Source organism: Gossypium arboreum, chromosome 7 (genome assembly GCF_025698485.1).
Source record: "Gossypium arboreum isolate Shixiya-1 chromosome 7, ASM2569848v2, whole genome shotgun sequence".
Lineage (NCBI taxonomy): Eukaryota > Viridiplantae > Streptophyta > Magnoliopsida > Malvales > Malvaceae > Gossypium > Gossypium arboreum.
Genome location: NC_069076.1, coordinates 104,488,138 through 104,515,817, shown reverse-complemented (window position 1 = coordinate 104,515,817; position 27,680 = coordinate 104,488,138). Strand labels below are relative to the sequence as shown.

The 27,680-nt window shown below is 33.0% G+C and overlaps 3 protein-coding genes and 1 long non-coding RNA gene across 6 annotated transcripts; 3 read left to right on the top strand and 1 right to left on the bottom strand.

The window, feature by feature from the left end:
• Positions 1-682: 682 nt before the first annotated feature.
• LOC108457505 (uncharacterized) lies at positions 683-11,905 on the top strand. 2 transcript variants are annotated; one of them, XM_017756636.2, is made up of 15 exons: positions 683-933; positions 2,361-2,898; positions 2,967-3,246; positions 3,870-4,156; positions 5,509-5,691; positions 5,850-6,602; positions 6,730-6,824; positions 6,958-7,017; positions 7,121-7,209; positions 7,989-8,564; positions 8,905-8,979; positions 9,202-9,272; positions 9,379-9,436; positions 10,467-10,734; positions 10,941-11,905. In XM_017756636.2, exons 2-15 carry the CDS (start codon positions 2,483-2,485, stop codon positions 11,546-11,548), a joined length of 3,819 nt encoding a protein of 1,272 aa, XP_017612125.1. In that variant the 5' UTR covers positions 683-933; positions 2,361-2,482; the 3' UTR covers positions 11,549-11,905. The 2 variants fall into 2 exon arrangements, with proteins under 2 accessions (XP_017612125.1, XP_017612113.1); XM_017756624.2 differs by having other exon boundaries at positions 688-1,089.
• A 383-nt stretch (positions 11,906-12,288) lies between these two features.
• Positions 12,289-13,839, top strand: LOC128295347 (uncharacterized). Its single transcript, XR_008285723.1, has 3 exons — positions 12,289-12,459; positions 13,099-13,363; positions 13,648-13,839. It is a non-coding gene; the product is annotated as an uncharacterized LOC128295347 (long non-coding RNA).
• Positions 13,840-17,212: 3,373 nt separating this feature from the next.
• On the top strand, positions 17,213-20,229 carry LOC108483750 (protein phosphatase 2C 77-like). Its single transcript, XM_017787352.2, has 4 exons — positions 17,213-18,635; positions 18,769-19,104; positions 19,190-19,295; positions 19,671-20,229. Exons 1-4 carry the CDS (start codon positions 17,997-17,999, stop codon positions 20,003-20,005), a joined length of 1,416 nt encoding a protein of 471 aa, XP_017642841.1. The 5' UTR covers positions 17,213-17,996; the 3' UTR covers positions 20,006-20,229.
• A 767-nt stretch (positions 20,230-20,996) lies between these two features.
• On the bottom strand, positions 20,997-26,157 carry LOC108483744 (mitogen-activated protein kinase kinase 2-like). Of its 2 annotated transcripts, XM_053030442.1 has the most exons (10): positions 26,059-26,157; positions 25,759-25,932; positions 25,562-25,646; positions 24,972-25,118; positions 23,694-23,918; positions 23,436-23,618; positions 22,621-22,844; positions 22,457-22,502; positions 22,258-22,357; positions 20,997-21,493 (listed from the first exon to the last, which is right to left on the bottom strand). In XM_053030442.1, exons 1-9 carry the CDS (start codon positions 26,064-26,066, stop codon positions 22,268-22,270), a joined length of 1,182 nt encoding a protein of 393 aa, XP_052886402.1. In that variant the 5' UTR covers positions 26,067-26,157; the 3' UTR covers positions 20,997-21,493; positions 22,258-22,267. The 2 variants fall into 2 exon arrangements, with proteins under 2 accessions (XP_052886402.1, XP_052886401.1); XM_053030441.1 differs by lacking the exon at positions 20,997-21,493 and having other exon boundaries at positions 21,851-22,357.
• Between the last annotated feature and the right edge of the window lie 1,523 nt (positions 26,158-27,680).

The following is a 27,680-nucleotide window of genomic DNA, read 5'->3' as shown; positions in this document are numbered from 1 at the left end:
ATTATTAATATAATAACATTAAGCTTGATTTAAGTTAAATTTTATATAAAATTAAATTACTCATAAATGATTTTCTTGAATATGAGTTGTACTTTTAGATTTGTAAGTCATTTTTCGTTGACTAAACTGTCTTCCATGAAACAAATACAGGAAAATATCGAAAATATTTTCAGAGTGTTAATAGTTGAATCTGAATTTTAAAATTTAAAAAAGTGAATAGACTAAACTCAAAGAAATGAAAATACAGGGATTATATTCTAATTTTTGAAAATGATAGGGACTTGTGATATATTTGACCCTAATATTTGTAACTTTGTTTTTTTTTTAACAATATTGCGATTGGGGATGAAAGTAACACAATATGAATGTGTGTCTGATAAAATTTTAATGACCGCTTCATACAAATTAGAATAATATTCCTTTGCTTTATAAAATAAATAAAATTTTAATAGTTTTACAACAGAATAAGAATTCCATTGATAAAATAACATTAATTTAATTAAATATTTAAATAATAGAATTGAGTGTGATGGATGTGGATCAAGTAAATTACATTGCCAATTGTCAACTCAAAAAAATAAAGGAAGAGAATATTTTTGAATCCATAGATTCTGTGATCTTAAAAGTCCAAATATTTTCTTTTAACTGAAAAAGTCTGAAATTATACAATTTATGGTTAATTTAAGTTTTTTTTTTTCACTAAAAGAGAAAATAAAAACCAATACCCAAAAGGACTCTCCCACATTACATAAACCACAAGCTGTCTCATAAGAGCCGGCTCAACATACTTCTAATTCACCAAAAACTCCTTATTCAATAACACTACACCTCCCTCGTCAAGGGTGGGTATAATCGTCATTTAATAAATCCCAAATTTTCATTGCCGATCAAAACACAGAGAAAGGGGGGAACGCTTTCGACCTCCATGGCCATGTACGAACTTTCCCACTCTTCGATTTAGAGCTTTCAATCAAAATTACGTAAATAAAAAGCCAAATTTCGTATCCCTAATTTAAAGAAAAATTTTAATTATTTTCTTATAAAAAAGTATAGCCTCCGCCATCGAATCTTGTTTGTGATTCATTGAAGGTATATTATTTCTATATACTCACATTCTTTGATTACAAGCTCTAGGGTTTTCTTTTTTTTAAAAATTGTTCACTGTTTTTTTTATAAATTTTGTTTGATTGAAATTTCAGTTTATTTTATGATATTCATCTTGGTTTAGTTTTTAGGGTTCTTCTGCAATTTTTTTTTTCTAATTGTTGTGGTTCGATTAATGAAGTATGATTGAGATGTAAAATCGTGGAGTTTAGAGGATTCGATTTTGAATTTTTTTTTTTTTTAGTTTTGAGTGACTTTTACTGTGTAAGATAGAGCATTTTTCGTCTGATGAAGCTGGGTTTTGTTGATTAGTTGAATAATGAAGCAATATTGTGGAAACTGAATTATTATTTTTTTCTTGGATTTCTATGTGACTGAATTTTAGATTGGGTTTGATTGAAGTAAGGAAAGTTTAAGTTGAATGCAATTGTATATGTTATCTCTGGCTTAGTCAAAAAAAAGGGAGAAACAGAAAAGCAATGTTGATTAGGAAATAATTAAAATGGAAATACTGCTATTACTGATTGCTATGTACTAGATGTCACTGGCAGCTGAAATCAAAGTTAGTTTCATTAGTTAAATAATGTTTGTCCTTCTAGATCTTATTTGGGTGAGATAGATATTTAGTGATATGATATATAGAATATTTTCAGCTGGAGCAGCTAGTTAAATAGTGGCAGTGTTCTTTGGTTCGAGTTTAATTAATTTGCTGAAATTGACCTGGGGCTAACTTTGCGAACTATGATTCTATCAGATAAAACAAGGTAAATTATTTAATATATATAATTTTTCATGATGAGGTGATGTGTGCACCCTCATGAATCAAGGTGAGATAGTTAATGAAGCCAGCCCCGTATTTTTACGATCATTTATTTTCTTTTCCATATTTGTTTAATTAGTTCTAATTTGATAATGTAAGGTTTTAAAAAATTTTCCAGCACTTACACTCTGATTTGTGTGTGTGCACAATCTATGATAAATGATACATGATGTGGCTGTTTTGCTACTTGCACTCCATAAAAGATTTATGGCACAGGCTGTTGAAGGTGATGAATGCCATTTTAGTTCCATGGCCAGTGATATTTCTTTATAACTACTGGGGATTACTTTACGACTTAATTTTAACCTACTGCTTCTAGTTGTACTTTTACATGTGCATTATGCATAAAAAAGCATGAATTTTGAAGTAGTATTCAGTGGATTTGGGATCTAATACAAAATTTATATGCTCATCTTCAGTTTTCTCTCCTTTGCAGATAGGCTGTTTTTGGTTCTTAAGAGTTTAAATCAGCCTTTATGTGCTGTTGTACGGCAAATTTGTCATGCACCACTTTATTTATTGGCCTTGTAAGATTGTGGATTTTCAAAACCTGATGCAATGGCAACGTCTAGCAAGTTTGATCTGCCTTCTGATAGCCCAGATAGGCCACTGTACACTAGTGGGCAGCGTGGAGCCCACTTAGCTGCTCAATTAGACAGATCAGGTAGCTTTCGTGAGACCTTGGATAATCAAATTCAATCTTCTCTGGCAAGTATGTCGAGGAGCACTTCCTTAGTAGCCCAAGGAGACGTATCCAACTTCTTCCAGTGCTTGCGTTTTGATCCCAAGGTGGTTGCTGCTGATCATAAGTCTAGTCGCCAAGGAGACTTTAAGCGGCACATTAATGCTGCTCTTGGCATTTCTGCTGATGAAGCTCCAACTCTGTTGTCAAAAGGCAAGCTGCTGCCTTCTCCCATACCTGAGGAAATCAAACGAGTTAAGACTGGTCTACGTGATTGCTCTGTCAAAGCGAGGTAGTTCTTTGTTATTTTTGTTTTTTGGATTGTAGTTGTCTTTAGTTTTTAATGTAATTGGTTAACAGGGAGCGCATGAAAACTTTCAATGAAGCCTTATCAGTCTTCAACAAGTTTTTCCCAACCATTCCATCTAAGAAGAGATCTCGATCAGAAAGCTTTAGTAGTGACCGGTCTAATGCTTTGTTATCTAGTGATCGGTCAGTCTTGGGGCCAAGTATTGGTAAGATGGGAATACATAATCATTCCATTGCTGGAGGTTTTGAATTTGAACAGCAGAAGTCAGAAGAAAGGCCTAAAAGTGCTTTTCCTAATAAACGTACTCGAACTTCTCTGCTGGATGTTAGGGTTTGTATCTTTTATATCTTTCATCTTTATGCATTTTCTGTCATGATGATATTATATCTTCTATTGTGCCTAGATACAATGTATTCAGTAAGTTTGTGCAATGGCTGTTTTACGTGCCATATTCAAGTATGATTGCAATCGAAGAGTGTCGTATCCTAGTGTGTAATTACTGCTGTCATTATTGCTTATTTTTTTCCTTCTCTCTAGCTTTCCCTTCAATTTTCTATATTAGTTCATTTCTTTTTTTTTGTCCATTTGTCACTGAGTCAAACCTTGCTTCTTTCTCTCGATCCTGTGAGATGATGATAGGTGGTTTGTTCCCTTTACTGTTCCTTTTCAAAAGATTTTCTTATGTATTTCAGTTGTTGAGTTAGTACTTATATAAGTGATTGGAAAACCATTTCCTGTTACACAAGCCCACATAATATTCTGTTTTACACATGCTCTGGTATGAATTTGGTCTTTCATTGCATTTTCTTCTTACTTTTTTTGTGTAGTTTTTTTATCTTTGGTCTCATCTTGGTGCTTGGTGCCCAATTTACATGTGTGCGCCCTTTGTGCTTTGCTATCTCTTGTATAGAATATTTAACATTAGTTCTAATGAATCTAGATGGATATTGCAGAATAATTCTCTAGTCAGGCAGCCTGGTAATGCAGATAGGGATAGGGAAATGCTCAGAGTTTCAAATAGTGCTGCAGTTCAGGGTGAAGATCGAACTTTAGCCGGTGCTGTTGATGGATGGGAAAAGGCAAAGATGAAGAAAAAACGATCTGGGATAAAACCTGATGTATCCCCAAGTATGGTATCAGCTAAACCCATCGAAGGTTACCGGGAACCTAAACAGGGAATACAACAAAGACCTGTTTCTGATGCTCGATCAAGATTAAATAATGACTCCAATGAGTTCAGGTAGGTCTTCTGAAAGCTCTGCTATTGTGCATATGCCATGGTGATTGAATGGTTAGCTTAATAACCTCTGTTAAGGGCTAGGTATTAAATAAGTTTTAGGTGTTTATTTTATTATTGACTTTTTTGTAAGTTCTAAGAGTTGAACCCTTGACCACTTCCCATTTCAATTGATGGGTGAACCCATCGAGTAGAATGCGTGTTTGGTTTTTTCATAAAAAAAATTAATGCATGTTTTGGTTTAGTACACTGTATTTGATACTTATTTCATGCTTTTAGCATTAACATTAGAGCAGCAGGTTGAAAGACTTGCACCAGCAACCCTCCTGTTCAACCTCTGGTCTGATTATTAACATTGATATGATGGTATGATCGATATTTTCAGCCCACTGCCCAGAGAATTTTAGGAATAAGGGGCTTCAATCATAATTATGATGGCAGTAGCAGCTTTTTTTCAATATTACTGCATTCTTTGTTCCTTTGTTTTTAATTACCTTTGTTGTGGAGAATATAATGAATTACTGATATCAAGCTTGTATTTTGTGCTTCTGAGGTCCTTTTCTATTTCACTTCCTAGTTTTACATTTAATTTTTGAGGTTCTTATTCTATGTTGAGTATGGTATTAATGACACTATCTGCGTAACACTATGTTTATGGTAACCCTTGTACATTCTTGTATTAATTTATTTTGCTTTACTGAATTTTTATATTCCTTTGCTGTACTATCCTTATTTGGCATGCTGTTCTGCTTGAGATCTAAAATCACCTAGATGCGTGGTATGGAGCTTTTAGATTAAGCGAAATTGTTTCTGCCTTGGTGCTTTGGACATCTAACAAATTGCCTTAATTGATCTTGCATTTAATGTTTGAGAGGTAGAGTACTAGTCATGATTAGACCTAACCTATTGATTAAAGATCCAATCACATGATATTCTGACACATAAAGAAAGAACTTTTATTGGGGTCTTCGCCTCAGACTATAGATGGATGCTCTTTCCTTAATAGAGGATTATTGTGGTGGTTGTAGAGAATAGGGAAATTGTTTAGTACTTCAGTCCTGACCTGATCTCACCTTCTAAGTTCTGATTAAGATCCAAGCATATATCACTTTGAGAGATACAACGAAAGAATTTTTATAAGAGCCTTTGGATCAGACTATAGAGGGATGCACTTTCCATAACAGACAGTCATAACGGTGGCCGTAGGGAAATTGTGTTAGGGTCTTTCTTGAGTGCCTTTTCTTCAAATCTTGTATTTGGAATACTCCATGTATTGAACCTTGCCTTACATTTTTTAAACTTTTGATGCCTCCTATTCTTGATTTTCTATTAATAAATAAATTAACCTGTTATAGGTCAGGAATTTCTAATGGATCTGCTGGAGTTGGAAAATCAGAAGGTATCTCGCTGCCGACAGGCTTGGGTCCACGATCATCTGTCCCTAGGACTGATCTGGATAACAGTTCCCTTCGCAATGATAAGAGAGATCGTCCTGTTGCTTCTGATAAAGAGAGAGTGAATCTAAGAGCTGTTAACAAGTATGCATCGTTTTCCTAATACAGATTTGCATTTTTTGCCTAACTATTGCTGGCTCATTTCTATTTAAAATTTTTTCTCTGTCTTGGTGCGCTTCTTTTAGGATTTTTCTGCAGTATATGTACTTATTTGCATGCCTTTTGTTCTCTAAAATATGCAGGATGAGCTTTCGCGATGAGTTTAATTCAGCTAGTCCTACTTCAAACACCAAAATGAATGCATCTATTCGTGGTCCACGATCAGGTTCTGGAGTTGCCCCAAAGTTGTCACCAGTTGTTCATAGAACGGCATCAAATGACTGGGAGCTTTCTCACTGTACAAATAAACCACCCACTGCTGGTGGAGTGAATAATCGCAAGCGCACAATATCAACTCAGTCTTCATCACCACCTGTTGCTCACTGGGCCAGTCAGAGACCACAGAAGAGCTCCCGAAGTGCTAGACGAACAAATCTTGTTCCTGTTCTTTCACATAATGATGAAACTCCATTACTGGATACAGTATCTGATATGCCTGGAAACGAAATTGGTTCAGGATATTCTAGACGCTTGTCAAGCGGTTCTCCCCAACAAGTTAAACTAAAAGGTGATGCCTTATCTTCAGCTGCTCTTTCCGAGAGTGAGGAGTCTGGGGCTGCTGAAATTAAATGTAAAGGGAAGGTGACAAAGTTTGATGAAATAGATGAGAAAGCTGGACAGAATGTTCAAAAAGTTTCAAATTTGATCCTTCCATCAAGAAAGAATAAGCTGATAAATGGAGAAGACATTGGCGATGGTGTGCGTCGACAAGGGAGGACTGGGCGGGGTATTACTACTACAAGATCTCTTATGCCAATGACGGTTGAGAAGTATGGAAATGTGGGAACAGCTAAACAGCTCAGAAGTGCTAGGCTTGGCTTGGATAAGGCTGAGAGGTTAAATACTTCTTCCTACATGCCCACCTGTTACCTCTTTCACTAATAATATTTCTTTTGTTGTGGTCTTGAACAACCACCATTCCTTCTGATTGAAATCTCATATTTCGATGAATATTTTGCTCAGCAAGGCTGGTCGTCCTCCAACTAGGAAGCTCACTGACCGCAAGCCCTATGCTCGCCAGAAGCATGCAGCAATCAGTGCAGCTGCAGATCTTCTTGGTAGTTATACTTCAAGCTAACAAATTTAAATTTCCTTGGATTTTATATAACAATGCTTAACAAAATTTTCTGAATTTCTAAATCTCCTGCTACATGGTCGTGGCTTCTAATACATTTTGTACACTTTTCTTAGTTGGTTCAGAGGATGGACATGAAGAATTGGTGGCTGCTGTAAACGCTCTTACTAGTTCTGGTAGTGTATTAAAAAATCTTTAGTTTTTTTGGTTCAAAATCATGTTATTTTCTTTGGTTCAACATCTACCTTTTTGTGTCGGTTGATTTTACTGTCATTGCAGCTCGTGCCTTTCCGAATACCTTTTGGAGGCAGATGGAGCCTTTTCTTGGTTTCATATCTGATGCAGATATTGCCTATTTGAAGCAGCAGGTATTATTGCTTGTCCCTCCGATTAAGATTGATAGTTGCTGTTACCATAAGACCTTAGCATATTTTGATTAATATCTTGTATGACTCTTAAAACCCCTTAAGGTATTCCCTTTTCGGGAGAAAGGATTATTGGAAATCATTTTAGATTAAATCTTTTATTGAAATGCTTTACACATGACTTATTGGTTGCCATTTGTGTTTTATTTTTGGTCAGTATAGGGTGATTTCTTTTCAACATGGTAGGATAAAAAGTGGAATTGAACCTAGACCTTGACCCTCCGTTGTCACTACAACAGGCATGGGTTATTGTTTTCATCAAAATCTTTTAAAACAAGGCATGAGATAAATGAATAAATTCTTGTTGTCTTGCTGATATATATTATATAAATGGTTGTCAAACCAAGTGACTAGTTTTCTAGAACTCATCTTATTATTTGATTTTGGAATTAATAGTTTGCAATGCTGTGCTACCATGCCAAATTTATATATTTAACAGTAAAAATAGTTAGGACTTGTGTTCAACCACACTTCTTCGTGACACTGCAACACAATTGTAAACATTTCAAAAAGTGGATGACAACAGAGTGCCTACACCTTCTTTGGATGCACTATTTTCATTGAAAATTGTAAAAGTAACTTAGTGAGGATGTACTTACAACACTGTTTCAGATTGAATTTCATAAAATGCTTTTTGTTACATTTGATTTAAGTTTTAGTCTCAAGAACTCATCTTTTTCATGAGTATATTAGTCCCTCTAAACTCTTTCCATATCTTTCAGGGAAATTATGAACTTAACAAATTGGGATCAACACCAGTTCCTTCTATTACAGATGGTTGTAGTACCCCCATCAATGGGTTTGAATTGCTTGAACATGAAAGAGATGTTGGAATCTGTGCTGTAGCATCAGTTGATGAAGTTCATTCACAACAGTTGCTCCTGGATACAAGGGACCATAATGTGATTCCCCTTTGTCAAAGGTTTCTATCAGCTTTAATTCCAGAAGAAGATATTGACAGTGGAAATGAAGACCTCCCATTTGATAGTTATGAAACTGGATTTGAGATGGATGGAGAATTGGGATGCAATGGTTTGACTCATATTAACTTCCAATCTACTGGGCATGCTTCTTTCGATGGTTATAGGATAACTGAGAAGCCAGAACATGATGATCCTGGAATTGATATGTTGGGAAACATAGGAACTAACTCAAATTTTAGTCATTCCCGGAATGGCAGTTTCCCAGACCAACAGATGCCCGGCATGGTTTGTTCAGAACTCCAGTATGCGAGTATGACTACAAATGAGAAACTCATTTTGGAGGCTCAGAGTATTGGAATTTTCTTAGAACCACTGGTTGGTCTTCTTCTCCTTGTATATTTATATGAATTGCTGAATTGTCTGTTTTGTCACATAATATTATGAAATAGGCAGTTGATAACTTTCTCCCTTTCTCTTTGTTGTTTCAAAATCAATAACTATTATGATCTAGCGGTCTGGTCTGTGCTCCTATGTTATCTGAATTGTTGGTTGTCCAGTGGTTCATGTATGTCCAGTCTTATTATCTTGAAGGGCTATTTTTTTCATGTCTGTCATGGTTTACTTCAGATGCTTGTGTCTTTCTAGTTTCTTCTCTATCTCCCTTGACATTAAGGTTGTTAATGCATTTAACTTCATATGTTTCACTATTTTTCAGCCTGACATAGCACAGATGGGAGATGTTGAGATTCTTGAGGACATTAGTAAGCTAGAGGAGAAGCACAAGGAACAGGTACTTTCTTGATGGAATGATTGAAGCTCTTATACAATCTGATATTTCTTTCTCTTTTCTTCTTGCATTATTGTTTCCACCTTTCTGTCTCATGATAACTGTCATTAAATATTCAACAAGCTCTTTCTTCTTGGCTGTGCTAATTATTGTTGGATTTTCCATCATAAAGTTCAAAGCTTGTTCTGATAAGTTCAACTTGTAATATTGTTGTGAATTGCATAGGTTTCAAAAAAGAAAGGCGTACTTGATAAACTGTTGAAAGCAGCCTCGGAAACAAGAACAATTCAGGAGAAGTACTGTTTTACCCTTTCTCTTCATGGAGTTTTGTATTCATTTGCCTTTTAACATAAAAATCTTTGGTGCCTTGTGCATCTATAACCATATCGTTTTTTTATTTAGGGAATTTGAACAATGTGCTCTTGACAAACTTGTCACGATGGCTTATGAAAAGTATATGGTAATTTTCTTAATGCTCATTCTCCTTTTTGTTTTGGTTTTCAATTGCATGCACCTATTATCATAATGTTTAAATTTTTGGGTACCCAGAGCCAAGCATGTTTTTTGCCAAATTGATCTAGGGAATCCCTTTAGCATGAGAATGTAGAAACTAAGCTCTGGTCCAGAGGAAAAGTCAAAGGTATTCAAGGAATTAGTTGATTGTGTGGACTAAAACTTGCATAAAAATAGAAATAATCAGATGCAAATGGATAGGATAGCAATATTTTAATCTTAACCAACTGGTCCAAATATAAAGGAAAGTGCCAAAGTTGGTGAAAATCTTCAATGTCGTAGGAAAGAAATACCTCCTATTGGGCAGTTCAAACTCCTCATTTTATTCAGATAGTGAGGAGACACCATCTCAATGTAGACAAAGTCTTGGTTGCTCACTAAGTCCCAAATGGATGATGCTTCTGCAGTTCTCCTTGATCTTATATATGGAATCTGTTTCACCATGATCATAATGTGCTTATATGTTGCCTAATTTGAGGCTGGATATTTTGTCCTTCTCCTTTCTGGTACATATGCTTAGGTTTTCTCCTTGATGCTCTCAAGAAACAATCTCATGTAACCTTTTGAGTCTCTGGGTTTTGATAGTGGAAAGTATTTAAAGCCTTGTGAAGAGTGGTCAACAGAGATTTTCATCTAATAACTCTTAGGTTTTTTTCTTATTTTTTTCCCTTTAGTTGCATTAATGACAAGGGTAGTTAAAGTGGATAAGTAACAGGGTACTTTTCTTTTTGTTGCAAATTTTATATTGTAAATGGGATATTGTCTCGAAATTTGAGTTTTCTTCCCTAGTTTTCTCCAGAGCTTTATTTATAGGTGGATAAATCTGCTTGTTCCGTCTGTGTTACAGCTTTCCATTTTCCATTGAGAATTTTTAATTATCTAAGAACGCTTATTTACCCATTTCTTATCCTGTGCTGATATATTATGATATGATTCTGGAATTCTATTTTGATGATCTATTCATATTCTTTTAATAGACTTGTTGGGGTCCTAATGCTACTAAGGGTTCCAGCAACAAAATGATCAAGCAAGCTTCCTTGGCATTTGTTAAACGGACATTAGATCGATGTCATAAATTTGAAGATACAAGCAGGAGCTGTTTTGATGAGCCCATGCTTAGAGACATGTTTCTTTCTGGGTCTTCCCACCTAAATGGTGCGCAGTCAGTAGATTCGCCTACAGATACTGAATCTGGAAAGCCATGCACCAAAAGTTCAACCCGCTTTCTGGAAGCCAGAGCTTCAGGTATGCACTTGATTCCTATGGAGAGAGTGAAATTCCCACATGTAGTTGTGTCTGTGTGTATGTGTTTGATCCCATATGATGTATTCAACTGCCAAATGTTCTTGATGGTAATTTTTTGCAGTCTGTTGAACTTTCTCTATCCTCTCTCCTTTTTCTTTTTTTGGTCTTATGGTGCAAATTTAATAGTGGATTGTCACTTCTGGCAGGTCAAAATGGGGATAGCTATGCTGTTAATTCTTCTGATCTGCTTCTACCCACAAATCGGTCATCCGATCAAACTACTGTTAAAGATGACTCATGGTCTAACAGGGGGAAAAGGAGAGAGTTATTGCTGGAGGATGTGGTTGGTGGTACTTCTAGTGCCCAGCCAGGCATTGGAAGTTCTTTGTCAAGTAGTACAAAAGGGAAGAGGAGTGAGAGAGATAGAGAAGGAAACGGACATGGTAGAGAGGTTTTATCTAGAAATGGAACTAATAAGATTGGTCGACCAGTATCCAATGCAAAGGGGGAAAGGAAATCAAAAACAAAGCCTAAGCAGAAAACAACTCAGCTATCTGCTTCTGTAAATGGCCTTCTTGGCAAGATGTCAGAACCCAAAACATCAACTTCTGTATCAAAGTCAAGTGAGAGAACTGCAAATAATAATGCCAAAGATAAAGATGAGTTTGCCCTGGATGTATTGGATGACTTACAATTACCAGGACAAGATCTGGGTTCATGGTTGAACATTGACGATGATGGTTTACAAGATCATGACTTCATGGGCCTTGAAATCCCCATGGATGATCTTTCCGACTTGAATATGATGGTTTGAGTTGCTTTCTTTGTATAGTCTTGTTCATTATACAGTTAAAAACAAAAGCATAATCTCTGTCATCAAGAAATGACGGTACATGGATGGTTCTTTGGCTGTCCGGTCCCCAATTAGGTTACGATAGATTCTTTGTAGACTCATCCACAAGTTGACTTTTGAGTGAACCATTTGGACGTTTTGAATTTTTCTTTCAAGTTGGTGACTTCAGCTGTAAAGATCTTTTTTTGTTCCTACAAGTTTGTATGTCTTAGCAATTATATCTTAGTAAACACTGTATCCTGGCTGTAGCGTTTACAAATCTGAGAGCAATGTACATACATTTATATTCCGAATAAAATTAGTTTTTGTTCTGTGTAACTATTTATACTTGTGAACATAACAAAATAGGGTTCTCTTTCCTGGTTTCCCAGTTTATGGATCTTTATTTTCACTTTTCCAACTTCATCTGCAGTTAAAAATTGTACAGGTGTAGTAATTTCCCCGTGGTTTTTTCATGAAGAAGTTTCTTCTGAGACAAAGAGGTAAGAATGTTCAATGAAGATTTTGATACAATAAATTTGGCTATGTTTTTTCATTTAGAAAAGATGATTTTGGCACGAGTAGGTGCTATTAGCTCTGGATGTTCTCTGCTTTATTACATGAATTTGCTGGTTCAAACTTCAATGATCTCAGGAACTACAGTAAGATCTTTATCCACTGCATTTATTAACCTCATTCTAGAAAGTTGCATCAAATTCAAGCATCTTTTTGCTGTGTATCTATACTAACTTCTTAGTGTCCTATTGATAAATGCTTATGGTTTTAACCTCATTCTAAGATGGTTGCAGGTAAAATTGCTCTCTTGTATTTTCTGATCTAGATCAAGCGCAATGCCACTTGTGACATTGTGATAAACTTGCATTACTGCTGAGGTAAATCCTGAATACCTTGTTCTAGTCTTAGATATAGACTTTTCCATGCATTTGTCGTTTGTTTACTATTATTTCTGAGAGAATATATTATACTAGGAAAAGCTTCACTTGTACAGTGTAGAATGCTTGGTAGCAAAGGCTCATGTCCTGCAATGTTCATCCACCACGATTTAAAGTTTACATTTGATTTAGTGTTTATGATTCTCAACTTGCTTTATATAAAAGATTTAACGTATAGAACAGGGCCTATCAAGAATCTTGTCTTGTTCATGTTGAGAGTTACTTCCCATATAATTTCTTCCTTAGAACATATTTTAGGCTCGAGTATACCTTTGCTTTTGTTGTTATCATCCTGGCCAAGGTCTTCAGTTTGGAACTCTAGAGCTATATCCTAATTACTTAATTCTTTTTCCCTGTTTTCATATTACAAAATTTTAATGCTCCATGACATTCCAAATGTCCTTTGCCAAATAAGTGTTGGGTGTAGTAATAAGGCACATTGCACTCCCAAAGAGAGAAAGCAAGTTCTCACTTTGGAGATAACATTGTTGAGAGGAACAACCACGAACCCTGAATATGGAAGATACCCAAAAGAAATAACATTTCAAATGTTCTCTGATGCTTCACTTCATGTAACAGGTTTGCATTTAATGCTTATGCTGGCTCTCTGCACAATGCTAGTCCTCAATTCGCATGTTATGAGAAAGAGTCGTGAATTTCGAATGAAATTTTTCAATGCTTAAACATCAGAATTTTGTATGTGTGTTATATACACACACACATATAGATAGGGATGACTGACTATTGTCTCTAATGAATTTTGTTTAGATTAGATTCTTGAGATAAATCCAGTGTGTTATGGTTCGAGAATCAAGCTGCAAAACAAAGGAATGAAATTATTAAGGTTGGTCTGTTTTTCTTCGATCATTTCAGTAGATAATTTGGAGACTGAGTGACTATCCTCCGTTTTGCATACTACACATATAGATATGGCTGACCTCGCCGGTCTGGTTGGTTTTGGATTAGGTTAATTTGGGTTGGATTTATATTTTTGAGTCATTGCAGGCTCAAATCATTTTGGGTTCGAGATAGTTTCAAGTTATTTCAGGGTTTCAGGTTTTCCGATTTGGGTAATTTCAGGTTCAAGTTAAGCAAGTTATGATTGTTGACAATTTATGGTTGACTCAGGTTGAGATTCGGATTGGAATTTCGAGTTTGGATCAAAATTGATAGATCCAATATATACATGCATATATACACACACAAGCATGCATGCATATATATACTGAAGCAAGCAAAATCATCTTGAAAATAGCATCATACTATGGCGCCATTAATTGTGAACCAGGGGTATTTCTTAATGCCATTTCAGGGTAAAACTTGAGCCATACAAATAGCATTATTTCATCTACTTTTTAGTGTATTGAAAGTGCTTGGTTTCGAAACTGTATTTACTTCACTGTAACAAGTAATGTTGTAACACTAAGTTTATTACACTAAGTTCAGTACAACATTTGATAAGAATCTAATTTACTTAAGCATACTAAGCATATTTGCAGTTTTAATTTTATATAGCCAATATTGTAAGATAAAAAATGAAACAAAATATAATAAAAAAATCCACAAAAATTGAAACTTGGAAGTCTGGTTTTTTGCTTTTTAACTGGTCTTTTAGTTCTTAGTTTTCGATTTTTTTGCCATTTCAAAATGCTTTTAATTATTTTTTATTATATGTCATCGATTAAATCAATTAAATCATCTTCTCATTTTCAACCAATTATTGTAATTATTGAACTCTCAAAATGTGAAAAATACAAGTACTCAACTCTAAAGGATTAATAGTTACATCTAGAACGGCAATTATCATAATTTAATGTATATCCAAATTCCTTAAACATCTATTTATTTTAAAATAAATACTAAAGCCATAAGGAGTCTTCAAAAATATCTAGTCTTTTCTTTTACAAGTTTATCTTATTGCCCAATCTCAAAGTAAATATAGAATAATAATAAAAATATTACAACTAAAAATGGTCAACATTCACAAATAAAATTTCACATACAAATATCTTATCTCATATTGAAGCAATTATTGTAGCATTGCAAGCTAAAAGGCCACGTTTATTGAGATACAATACTTGCCATTTCCTTTTGTTTTTGAATTAAATGTACAATTATTTAAATATTTGGGTAAATTACTCTAAGATCACTGAATTATTAATAAGTTTACATTTTAGTTACTCAACTTAAAAAATTATAAAGTAGCTATTAAATTATTGAATATTTTTATTTAAGTCATTAATTGCTATGGGTTTCTTTTTTCTTTTTAAAGTCCAATTAAGGAGATCCAAGCAATGATTTGGTAATTTGTAGAGTGGATCAATATTTATCGACAAGTAGAAGATCTAAGTTGATTTGACGGTCCATGTCTAAAATTAGAGAAGAAAGTTGTTTAGATTTTGGTTCAAATATTCATGACATTTCAAGCTGTATCATGAAAAAAATATACTGAATTATAGAAGAAAAGAGGAAGAAGAGCTTGAAGAGCTTTCAATTGGTGCAGATGATGCAAACAGAAAAATTCATACATCAATACTTTTAATAACTCAGTAACTTAAATGAAGATTTTAAGATAGCTTAATGACCATTTTATAACTTTTTAAAATTATCTGATTAAAATATAAATTTATTAATAAATTATTAATAAAATACAGGAAAGTGTTAGCCAATAACATTTAAGGTCGTGTCCTGGCTGGTAACACATTAATTTATTATTTCAACATTACATCCAATAAATAATCTAATGGTAAAAAGAAAAAAGGAACTTTATAAAAAAACAAAAACACGTGGTGAGAAATAAGAGGGTGGCAAAAAAAATCAATTACGAAGAATCCAAGAAAAAAAAAAGACCTAATAGTAAAAAAAAAAAAAATAGGGTTTGTCAGTTCATGAATCCATTTATCAACCCTACCAAAAAAATTTAAAAATAATTAAACCCACCTTTGAATTTGATCTACATTCATCTCCCCACCCCCAATTTCTCTCTCTAAATTAAATAATTAAATAATTAATACAATAATATTTTTTGAGCCTAAAAAATAAAATAAAAATAAAAAATTCTAAAATACTAAACATAAACTTTGCACGTCACTCACTCTTTTCAATTTTTTAATTTTCTCTCTCTTTATCACTTTGTTCTTTGGTCACCAACCTGATTTTCCATATCTTTTTACGTGGCAAAATCCTGCATTGGACTTGTTCACTTTCACATGTTCTTTATTTTTTATTTTTTTAAAAAATTGTTTTAATTTAATTGCTACCAGACAATTACTTGATGCTTTTCTCTTTCCTTTCAAACATTTAATGATAATATATTTAGTATTTAAATAATTTATTTAAGGGTTATTGTCACCAAAGGCTCCTGAATTGTGTGTAAATTCTAAATTGGCCCTTTAAATTTCAAAACTTTTCGATTGAATCCTTCAGTTAAAGTATCTGTCGGGTCTAGTTATGGTTTGAATCCCTTTACTATATTGAATTTTGGGATTCAATCTCTTTAATTTGGCGTGATTTAATCCTTTAACTTTTATAACGTTATTAGTATGTTTAAATTGATAACCGTCATTACTTACTTCTATTGAAGTGAAGACATGATTTTTTTTTAAAAACAACAATTTTTTAGGGAATAAAAACAACTATCTTAAGCATAGATTGACATGAAAATTTATTATTAATTGGACATGATTGATTGGATTTTCACTTGATCTTATATAATCGTTTTATCCACAGTAGCTAAAGATATCATCAGCTTTAATCAACTAATAACATTATAAAATTAGAAGGACAAAATTACGCAAAATAAAAGATCAAATCTCAAATTTCAACACAACAATACTAAAATTGTAATTAGACTTATCATGCAAATCAAATGACTTTACCTATCTAAAAAATCAGTTTAAATATGATGCATTTTCTTTTTCTAACACATAAGAATTAATAACTATTCTCGAATACCTCAAAACTAAGTTAACATTACATATAAAAGGAAAAAAATCGAGCCATACATCAGATTCATGTAGAGGTGTTTATGGGTCGGGTCTTAATAGAATTTTAAGTCCGTTTTTTTAGACTCAACTCGATCTGAAAAATGGGTTCAAATTTTTTTCTAAGTATGGTCTGGATGAAAATGCTAAAATTTGAGCTCGACGACCAAACTTATACTAAATTTTTTATATTATTGTTTTATATAAAACAATTTAAAAATATAATACAATAAAAAATTAAAATAAATTTTTCCCAACAAATTAAAAATAAATTAAAAATTTATTTATACTTAAATAACACTAATATAGGTACAACTTAGCAAGCAAATACCTTTAAAATAGTAACAAAATTAACAATAAAACAAGAGTTATACAATATCCAGATAATAACAACAAAATAGTAATAATAGAATTGCGAAACGACACCAAAACAACACCAAAAAAACAATTGTTTTTTTTACAAATTCAAGCTGGATTGGGGCCGAAAAAGCTTATCCAAGACTCGACCCGTTAGAAAACGGGTCCCATTTTTCGGGCCAGGTGACTTAACCTATGATCAGGTCTAGTTTCATGATTCAATTGAAATATTTCAAAATTTAGTACCCAATCCAAAATTCAACCATAATTCAGAGGACTGTAATGAAAATAACCAATTTAAAATAATTGTTGGGGATATTTCAAACTTTTTATTTTTTCTTCATGAGCATACGTGTAGATTCTTTAGGTTAGTTTAATTCGTTTCTCTAACATTATCTAATGTTCCTTTGTCGACTAATATAGGACAGGTGTTCTTCTTCATTATGTTCTTCCTCCATTTTCTGGCATCCATCATTTTCACTTTCTTCTTTTTCTTTTATTTTTATATTTTTAATTTTTTTTTTTTTGGGTTTAAGCTCTGATATATTTCAGTGTTTCATACAATCAAGCAACTCTCACCTTCATAAAAGCTTACACTTTGTTTGTTCTTAAATTCTTTTACGTGTCCTTTGTGCTTTAAAAGAAATTTTCATCACAGGTGAAAAGATTAGTTAGTGACTCATCTTTGCTTTTTGGAGTGGAACGAAGGCTGACTTAGGCATAAGAAACACACCAAACCTTGCATGAGGCTGTTATGAATTGCCTTCCTTACAGGAAATGCAATTTTATTATTTTTTTTCCCCACTTTTTCATGATCTCTCGTCTGCTTTTTAGTTCTTTGAATTTGTTCAAAGTTAGGATTTAAAGAACTATATTTTTTTTTTTGGATTTTTTCATCATATATTTCCCGTTGCATAGAGATCAAAGTCTTAAAAGAGTTGGTAAAAAAAGAAGTCACCCACCATCTGTTCGATCTTTTTACTAAAAGGAAGTCCAGATATGAAAGTTGTATTTTTTAGAATATAGAGACATCCAACTTGTAGGTTTTTATAATTTCAATTTGTAATTTCATTCTTAGGGATTGTATATGATTGAATAAGAAAAGGGTGGTTAAAAGTGATGAGTAAATAAATTTGAATGATGGAAAAAGTATCTGGTCCTTGTGCTGTTAGTTTAGTTGAAGTGATTCGAAATAATTCGAGAACGACGACACGCGCCGCCGCCGGCGTTAATGGTTGTAAACTTGTTGCGGAGAAGGGGAGTTTGTTATCGGAAAACGAATCGGATCAAACTTGTGATAGAGGGGATGATAGGGTCGTTGAATTGAATCGAGTCAAGTCGGATGATAGTTGTATTTCTAGAGAATATAATCAAGGAAATGAGGAAGATGGATCTATATCATCTACTCAATTTGTAGCTAGTGATATTAGTAGTATATCTGTTGAGGAAAATTCTGGCTTAGAGGTTAATTCCGGCAACAAGTCCGATGAATCCGATAAGAAATCATCGGAATCGGACTCGTTCCTTGACGTACCGCAACAAAAGAAGGTAAGAAAAACAGAAACCAAGTGTCTGTTTGAATTAGGAAACATGCCCCTTTGGGGATTTACATCCATATGTGGTAGGAGACCAGAGATGGAAGATGATTTTGTGGCTATACCTCAATTTTTGCGAGTCCCTAGTCAAATCCTCAAAGCCGAAAGTGTAACAAACGGGATGAACCGTGACCTAACGGCTCATTTCTACGGTGTCTACGATGGACATGGAGGGTGTCAGGTATGCTTGGGTTTCTATCTATCTATGTATCTTGCACGTAATATGCATGTAGGAAATATGATCCATTGCTATATCGGAACTCTATGTGTTATTCTGAGTTGGTTGATCTAAAAGGAGACGATTTCTTGCATAGGTTGCGAACTATTGTCGTGAACGTATGCATTTGGCTTTAGCCGAGGAGATAGAAAAGGCGAAATCCTGTATCCGCGAGGGAAATATCAGGCACGATTGGCAGGAGCTATGGAAGAAAGCGTTCTCCAATTGTTTCATCAAAGTCGATGCTGAGATCGGAGGAGTTTGTAACGGTGTGAATGATACCGATAACAAACCTATTGCCCCCGAAACTGTCGGTTCAACAGCTGTAGTTGCGGTTGTTAGTCCAACTCATATAATCGTCGCCAATAGTGGCGATTCGAGGGCAGTTCTCTACCGGGGAAAACATCCGATGCCGTTATCAGTAGACCACAAAGTAAGGCATGCTTATTTCAAGTTATTTTTCCGCAAGACATACAATTTTCAAAGACATTGTTGTTTATATTGAGCCTTTTCTACAGCCTGATAGAGAAGATGAACATGCAAGGATAGAAGCTGCAGGAGGCAAGGTCATACAATGGAACGGATCTCGTGTTTTAGGTGTTCTAGCAATGTCAAGGTCCATTGGTACGTCTTTACAATCAATAAAAGTATCGTGGAAGCCCTAGTATTAAAAAAATGGGCAAATTAGTCCTTGTACGTTAGATCAAAGAACAAATTAGTCTTTTTATTAAAGGCTTCATCCATTTTTATTGTTAAAAACTGGTTACTGTTTGATTAATCTATCAACTAAATTAGTTTTTAATTATAGAAATGGATGAAATTTTTAACAAAAAGGAGTAATTTGCTCTTTCAACTAACGTACAAGGACTAATTTACTTTTTTTTAGTAGGAGGGGCAAAATTCAACCCAACTTCCAGTACAGGAGCCTCCATGATACTTTTTCCCCTTTCACTGGACTCAAAACATTTCGATTTCTAATTCCGAATCCTTTTTGTTCAGGTGATAGATACTTAAAACCATGGATAATTCCCAATCCAGAAGTAATGTTTGTCCCTCGAGTCAAAGAAGACGAGTGCCTTATCCTAGCCAGTGACGGGTTATGGGACGTAATAAGCAACGAGGAAGCTTGCGAAGTGGCTCGGAAACGGATCCTCCTTTGGCATAAAAAGCATGGTGATAAATTACCTGCAGAAAGAGGTGAAGGAATTGACCTTGCTGCTCAATCTGCAGCAGATTATCTCTCAAAGCTTGCTCTTAGTAAAGGAAGCAAAGACAATATTACAGTCATTGTCTTGGACTTAAAAGCACAGAGAAAATTTAAGAAGAAAACATGACGGCAAAAGGGTACCTTAAAAATCTCAGACCCTTTTTGACACATATATATTGTTGTGTTCTATATCATAAGGCTTTTCTTTTGTTCAAATGATAGAAACAAATGCATATGATTTAAGCCAAATTAACCTTTTTACTTGGCTTATTTGTAATGTTAAAAATGTTTATCTTTGTATACTGAATCATGCAATATATATACTCAATTAACTTCTTAATGACCAGGAAAGTCAGGGTAGAGTTGGAAGTGTTGTAAGTGAATCGATTTGAGTTTATATATTCAAACAAAGATAAACTTTGTTAAAAAAAGTTAAGCATTTACTAAACGCTCCTTTGGATTTGCCTCTCATGTTTTGAATTTTTAAGTGAATATTAAAAGTTAGATTATATTTTGCTCTCTTAATTTAAAAAATGTACGTTAGATTAAAGAGTACAGTAATTATTTTGTTAAAATTTTATTTATTTCTACTATTAAAATTGATCTCTATATATCAAAATAAATTACACATGGTGTTTCAAGCTCGGCTTCGTAACATTCAAGCAAACTCAAATGATTAATGAGCTTGTTCAGTGTAATCGAGCTTTTACCGAGTTTTTTTTTAGATTAAGTTTTATTTTTTAGAATTTAAGTGAATATAAGGGTAAAAGTACAATATAGGCCTTGTACTGAGTGTTAACTTACATTTTACCTTTTTTACAAAAAAAAGGGATAAATTAGTCATTGCATATTAAATCATAGAGCAAAATAGTCATTTTTATTAAAAATTCAATCATTTTTACTATTAAACATTGGTATGGCTAATAGAATAACCAGACAGATACACTTGATGTGTCTTGTGTACTTTATTCTTACCTATAGATATCAACTTTTAACCATAGAAATTGATAGAAATTTTAACAAAATGATCATTTTACTCTTTAATCTAATATATAGAGATTAATTTATAATTTTTTTAATTAAGAGAGTAAAATACAATCCAAATCTTAATATAAAAGTTTCCATAATAGTTTTACCGAACATATGGATAGAAGAAAAGGCGAACAAAGGAACCAAATCAAGGGCCAAGTTGATTGGCATATAATACTATGGATTTGATGATTTATACATGTTTTGCAGTCAAGCAGCTCTTTGAGGTTAAAACCCTAAATCCTAACAATACATCCATACACATTGTTGCTACAGAGATTGTCAAATTTATTCTTCATCCAAGAATCAACCAGAATATGGCTAACACACAAGATTATCTTTCAAATATGGGAATATTAACACACAGCAATAAGTGTTACCTCCGATCCGATATTCAACTCATCTGGCAATGGAACTTTTTTTTATTTTCTTTGATGCTTAACTTCGGGCCTTGCCATCATGACGGCTGCTCGAATAAGTCCTGCACTTTAGTGACAACGAGAACTAAAAATCGTCTGTAGTTCTAAAACTTTGGGTTTTGTTGACATTCTTTCAAGCCCGATCGGCTATTTGTGCAGCCTGAACTCTGTCAAGAAGAAGGTAACTGTTGGTTTTGATTTGAACAGTTACTTGCAATCGAAGCATGAATAGCTCCTCTTGTTTTCCAAGCACAAAGATAAAATATTTAAAAAAAATACCTTTTTAAGGGTAAAAATACTATGAAGCCCTTATACTAGAAGTTAAGTTGTACTTTATTCTTTTTACTCAAAAAATAGATAAAATAATCATTGTACATTAGATCAAAAAGTATATTTGTCAACTGGAGTAGCTAACAGAACAATAAAATAGTTTTACATGGCATGACATGTGTATCTTATTCTGATATATATGAACCAATTTTTAACAATAAAAATAAATAAATTTTTTATAACAAGAGGACTAGTTTGTTCTTTGATCTAATGTGGACTAATTTACTTATTTTTTTTTAGTAGAGGGGAAAAATGTAGTCCAATATTTAGTACAAGAGCCTCTAATATAACCCCTTTTAAGGGTAAAAAAGAATTAACAAGACTCAAACCCCCCGCCCCGGTTTAAAAGGCATGGAGCTCTTTATCACCAATTTCATTATTTGTATCCTAAGCTAATACCATACATGTATGAAGCAAAGACAAGATAGTTTTCATTTCATCAAAGTGACAACAAGTTCTTCAACAATAAGAAACGAAAGCCTTATGACCGGTTCCAGATCAAAGTATTTGAACTTTTAATTCCGAAGGCCGAGTCCTGAAGTAGAGGATAACAATCCCATAGTTAGAAAATTTATACCATCAAACCTAAGCATAGACATACCACTTAAGTTCTAAAGTTGTGCGAGTGGCGATCCGGAGTTGTTGAAGTAAGACGAGAGGTCCACGTCCAAGTCATTGTACATGGTCAAGAATGGAAGTGCCTACATTCACATTGAAACTCACATGTAAACATATATGTAATGAATTTCTTGATGCTTGAAACAATGGTGTGCCATAGACGAATCCGGATGTTTAAATACCAGCAATTCGGGTGCCGACTTTCTTTCTTTCGGGTCCTTTCGTACACTGCCATGGATAAAAGAACCCCAAGGTCGGGTGATGTAAACTCGTATGGTAAAAAAATTCCATAAAATCCAAGTGAAAAAGAAAATAAACGAGCAAAATTCGGGAGAAACGATCTAACCATGCAGAAATAAACGAGCAAAACTCGGGAGAAAAATCATTTGAAGGTGCAGAAGGTGGTGGCTGTTGAACAATTTGTTCCATGAGCTCATAAAAATTGGTCCATCCTTCCGCCTCGTCGGGTGGGGAATACGGGAACTCACCAGTTGCACACTCAAGCAACACTAGCCCCAAGCTCCAAATATCACTTTTATTGCCATAATTACCACCAATAATTCTCTCAGGCTAACAAATTAAGTATATTAGAAATTAACAAGCTAACATAAATTTTGAACAAATTATAGTAAAATAACATATTACTGATCTACTAATAATTTGATCCCAGTTAGCAAAGAGAACCTTGAATTAAGGAATAGATTTTAGAAGGATAAAAGTACTATGGAGATCTTTGTACTAGGGATTAAATTAAATTTTATCCCTTTACTAAAAAAAGAGCAGATTAATTTATATATATTATATTAAAGAGCGACTCTTGGAACAGCTGGAGTAAGAGGTCCCCAAGTGAGCGAATTATGGAGGACCGTCAAGCTTTCATCCATTTTTATTGTTAAAAATTAATATGGTTGGTTGATAGAATAACCAAATAATTACACGTGACGTGCCATGTGTACCTCATTCTGACATATATAAACCAATTTTTAACAATAAAAATTTTTAATTGAAATAACCAATTTACTCTTTAATATAATACACTCCATAATACTTTTACTATACTAAAAGCTTTAAATGATATCCTGTTCAATTGTAAGAATCAAGTTCATAACATTGGTATTCAATTTGATGGGATTTATTGATCTTAAAAGGTAAGTTACTTACCGACATATAGTTGTACGTTCCAACAAAAGAGCTTGCTAGTCCCGAGGTGCTTGTCATTATTGCACTAACACCAAAGTCAGTAATCTTGACTTCTCCTCTATGATTTATTAACAGGTTAGACGGCTTTAAGTCGCGATGGATAATGTGTTTTTCGTGATGAAGATAGATCAAGCCCTTGAGCACCTGCGTTAGCGAGAGCCATCTTCAAAATGCATACCGAAATAACTTGATATAGTTCGAAGTTTCGAGTGTACCAACCTGCTTACATATTGCAGCAAGATAGGGTTCGGGAATGGATTTAACATTTTTCAGAAAATCTGCTAAGGATCCGCCATCCATATACTCCAAGATGATCGAAATGGCACCGTTGTTAAAGAAAGACTTGTAACAAACAACAACATATGGACACTGAGAGGATTGGTTTATTTTCAGTTCTTTTGCTATCTGCTTGCGAGCCGACTCCTCGATATTCATTTGAATAACCTGATAACAATGGAACAACAATATCTGCTTCAAAAGAATGGCTTCTATGATATCAAGAATTCCTAGCGGTAACAAAACCAACAACAGTTGCCTTTCTATAACAGGAAATACATCAATTCTGTAACCCAAATCACTCTACGTATTTTGCATCAATCCACTTCGAATGGTAGGTGCATGCTCACAGTTAAGTAGGACAATCGTGATAAATGCCTACTTCATCCGAACTGTGAGGACAATCTTGATAAATGCCTACTTCATCCGCCCTGTCGGACTTCTAAGATCACTATTTTACCCCTTATAATCTTTAAATGTATTTTTTTATATATTTAGTATACATATATAAGAGTCATAGATATGTGAATATATTAGACATACTTTATATATTTATATTATACATATATACTAAAAATTATATATCAAAATTATGTTTATGAATAAATTAAAAATACATAATTTCATTATATTAAATTGAAAAATCATTAGTAAAATAAGTGAGGTGGGAGCAGTATGGAGCTGTTATGGATATATAAAAGAAAGGGTAATTTGTACCAGTAATCACCCAACTATTAATAAATATCTTCTTTGATTATTTAATTATGAAAATTACGAAATGATCATCAAATTATTCAATTTTTCTTTCTTGGTCACCCAAATTATACAATGTGTAAATATTGAGGGTTAGATATTTTTAGAATTAAGATTAAATTGACACAATATATTAATGTTAAGGGTTAAAATTGTTATTATACCTATTTTAAAAGCTGCCCCATTAGTCAATTGGTGAAAAAAAGAAGAAGACAAAATTGAATAGTTGACCACCCATTTAATAACATTTCATAGTAAAAAAATATTTACTAATAACTGGGTGACTACTAGTGGAATCTAACTAAAAGAAATCTATGGACATGAATGCTTTCTATGCAAAACCAGGGCGGAGGTTAATGAAGCAATCCCTGCTTCACCTATCCCAAATTGAATTATATTGAAAGGGCAATAATTTTTGCTTCTAAAGAAACAAACATAAAGTGTTAAACCAGGAATTTTGACAAATACCTTTAATGCAAAGAACTGGAGAGTCCATTTGTGTTGGACCAATTGCACAATTCCACCATTACCTTTGCCAACAACTTTAATCGTATCCATATCTTCCAAATTCAACCGATTGTCATTTTCAGCTTCTGATGGCTTAATTAGCGAAGGCTTTGAAAAAGAAAGAAAGAAAAGAAAAAGTTACAAAATTTTGAAACCGGAAAATAACAAATCAAGCTTATGTAAAGCAACCCGGCAATACATTTAGAAAAAAATCTGAATAATAAAAATCTCTTTTTTAAAAGGTCAAGATGTGCTACTAGTCCCTGTACTTTGGTAAAGTTTAAGATTTAGTCCCTATACTTTTCTTTTAATTTAAAAAATTCTAATCCAATCAATTCATAAAAAAACATGGTAGCCTAATCAACGTCATTGACAAATTCTGATATAAATTATTAATAAGTTTGATAATTGAATTAAGATGTTTAAACAAAAAAATAAGAGAATTTTTTTATTTTTGAAGTATAAGCCATGAGGAATAAATCTCAAATTTTGTAAAAAAGTAGAGGGAATAACAGCATATTTTAACCAAATTTCGTTTTGAAGAATCATACAAGTTCATGCTCGGATTGAGAGAGAATTCGAATTCCGTCCTTGTTGATGAGGAGATCACCGTCTTTGAACGTACCACTTTGTGTTCTGAAATGAAAAAAATTCATCACCAAAATAATTTTTTTTTAAAAATAATATCAAGTTTGAAAAAAAAATAAACAAATAAAAGGACGTCGTAATAAGTAAATTAAGAGATTACAAGAATTTAGCGAAGGAATCGTCAGGTGGAGGAGGAGAAAGAGAGAGCTTCAAATTAGGGATTAAAATTCCCTTTCCTTTCTTCATCATTTCCGCCCCCTTTTTTTTTTCCTTTTCTGATTGCTCTTTGTTAGCTGAGTGGGTGACAATGAAGTCTTCCTTTCTTATAAATGATCTTAGATTTTACACGGAAGAGGAAAAAGAAAAAGAGAAAAATTAGTGTTTTGAAATTAAAATTATTTTTAAAAAAAATAGAAGGTGGAGAGTGTATCCATGGTTGATGAAGAGGACCAGTCTCTACCTTAACATATAGAACACCCACGAGGAAGATGACTGGACTTCATTTTCCCTTTTACTTTTCTTTAATTTCCCCGCGCCTTTTTCTTCTTTTCTTTTTCTTTTAATTATCTTATCCTCAATATCATATATATTATTAAGGGTAAACTAAACTTTTAGTAAGTTTATATTTTAGTTACTCAACTTCAAAAAATTATAAAATTATTACTGTATTATTTAAAAAATTTTATTTAAGTCGCTGGGTTGTTAATTTTTTTAAAAAATTCAGTTGGTGAATACAAACAACAATTCGACAATCGGTACGATGTATCAATACTCATCGACGAGTAGAAAAATATACCTTAGATCTAAGTCAATATGATGATCAGAGTTAGAGATCGGAGAAGAAAATTGTTTAGAGTTTGGTTTGTAGATTTGCGACATTTAAGATATTTCACAAAAAATGAATTTTAGAAGAGAATGGGAATAAGAGCTTTCATTGGTGCAGGCGATATAAACAGTAGAGGCCATACAACAATGATTTTAACAACTTAATAACTTAAATGAAAACTTTTAAATAGTTTAATGACCAAAACATGAATTTACTAATTGTTTAGTGACATTAAATATAATTTACCCTAATATATTTATTATATATATATAAACTAGTTTTCTTTATTGTATGTATTAATTATACTATATTTAATTATTTCTTAAAAGTTTTCTTAAACCTTGTAGCCTCGGTTAAAAATTAAAATATAATAATATATAATTTTAAATTTATAATATATAAAGAAAATACATGATAACTTTTTAAATCCGTTTTTTCTTTTTGGAGTTTTAAATATTTCAATTGGGAGGATTAGGTTAGTTTTGCTATTGAACTAGAGTTTTAAAATTTTTAAGTTTTTCGATTTGGATCATCTCAGATTTGGACCATTTCAAATTTGAGTCATTCGAGTTTTAATTAAGAGTTTTAAATATGATTGATTTGGATAGTGTTAATTTGGTTTTAATTTTTTTGGTTCATTCCAATTTGATTTAGTTTTTGAGTCGAGTTTTTGAGTCAAATCAATTCAAGTTCTAGTTACTTTGGATTGGGTCATGAGTTAGTAATCGGGGTAATTTTGGGTTTGTGGTTTTCTTTTTGTATTTTCAAGTTCAAATTATTTTATTTTTGAATCTTTTTTCTGATCATTTTGAGTTCATGCCATTTTTAATTCAAGTTATTTTTATGTTCACATTGAGCGAATTAAAAATTTTTAACTTTTGACTGTAGAATTAAATTGAATTAAATTTAAATTTATATTAATTGAGTTGACTCAAAATATATAACGTTGACTATGCCTTTTTTTTAATTATTTCTTGCAATTGTTTTAGAAAATCATTTCTATTCATATAAATTTAAATATTGAAAACTACTCCTCATAATTAGTTTAATCAATCCGATTGAACCAACAATTTAAGCTTTTTCACAAGTTTATAGTGTTTTACACTATTTTCGATTATTTATAATTGGTCAAACCAATCAATTATTAATTCTCGATTTAATAGGCCAATTGAATTTCATCCTAAAACCTAAATAATCTTTTTTCCTGAAAATAAATCCAATATAATTTGTTTACTACTTGTAATTTTAAAAGCAAA

Bases quoted from the DNA above. Each gene is read 5' to 3' on its own strand.
- LOC108483744 (XM_053030442.1), bottom strand. The intron at 25,647-25,758 runs GTAATCTCTTAA...TTTTCATTTCAG, and splicing joins GATTCCTTCGCTAAATTCTT to AACACAAAGTGGTACGTTCA. The intron at 22,503-22,620 runs GTTAGATCGTTT...TATCCATGGCAG, and splicing joins TGCTCGTTTATTTCTGCATG to TGTACGAAAGGACCCGAAAG.
- LOC108483750 (XM_017787352.2), top strand. From the start codon at position 17,997: ATGATGGAAAAAGTATCTGGTCCTTGTGCTGTTAGTTTAGTTGAAGTG. The intron at 18,636-18,768 runs GTATGCTTGGGT...TTTCTTGCATAG, and splicing joins ATGGACATGGAGGGTGTCAG to GTTGCGAACTATTGTCGTGA. The intron at 19,105-19,189 runs GTAAGGCATGCT...CCTTTTCTACAG, and splicing joins CGTTATCAGTAGACCACAAA to CCTGATAGAGAAGATGAACA.
- LOC108457505 (XM_017756636.2), top strand. From the start codon at position 2,483: ATGGCAACGTCTAGCAAGTTTGATCTGCCTTCTGATAGCCCAGATAGG. The intron at 3,247-3,869 runs GTTTGTATCTTT...TGGATATTGCAG, and splicing joins CTTCTCTGCTGGATGTTAGG to AATAATTCTCTAGTCAGGCA. The intron at 7,210-7,988 runs GTATTATTGCTT...CATATCTTTCAG, and splicing joins TTGCCTATTTGAAGCAGCAG to GGAAATTATGAACTTAACAA.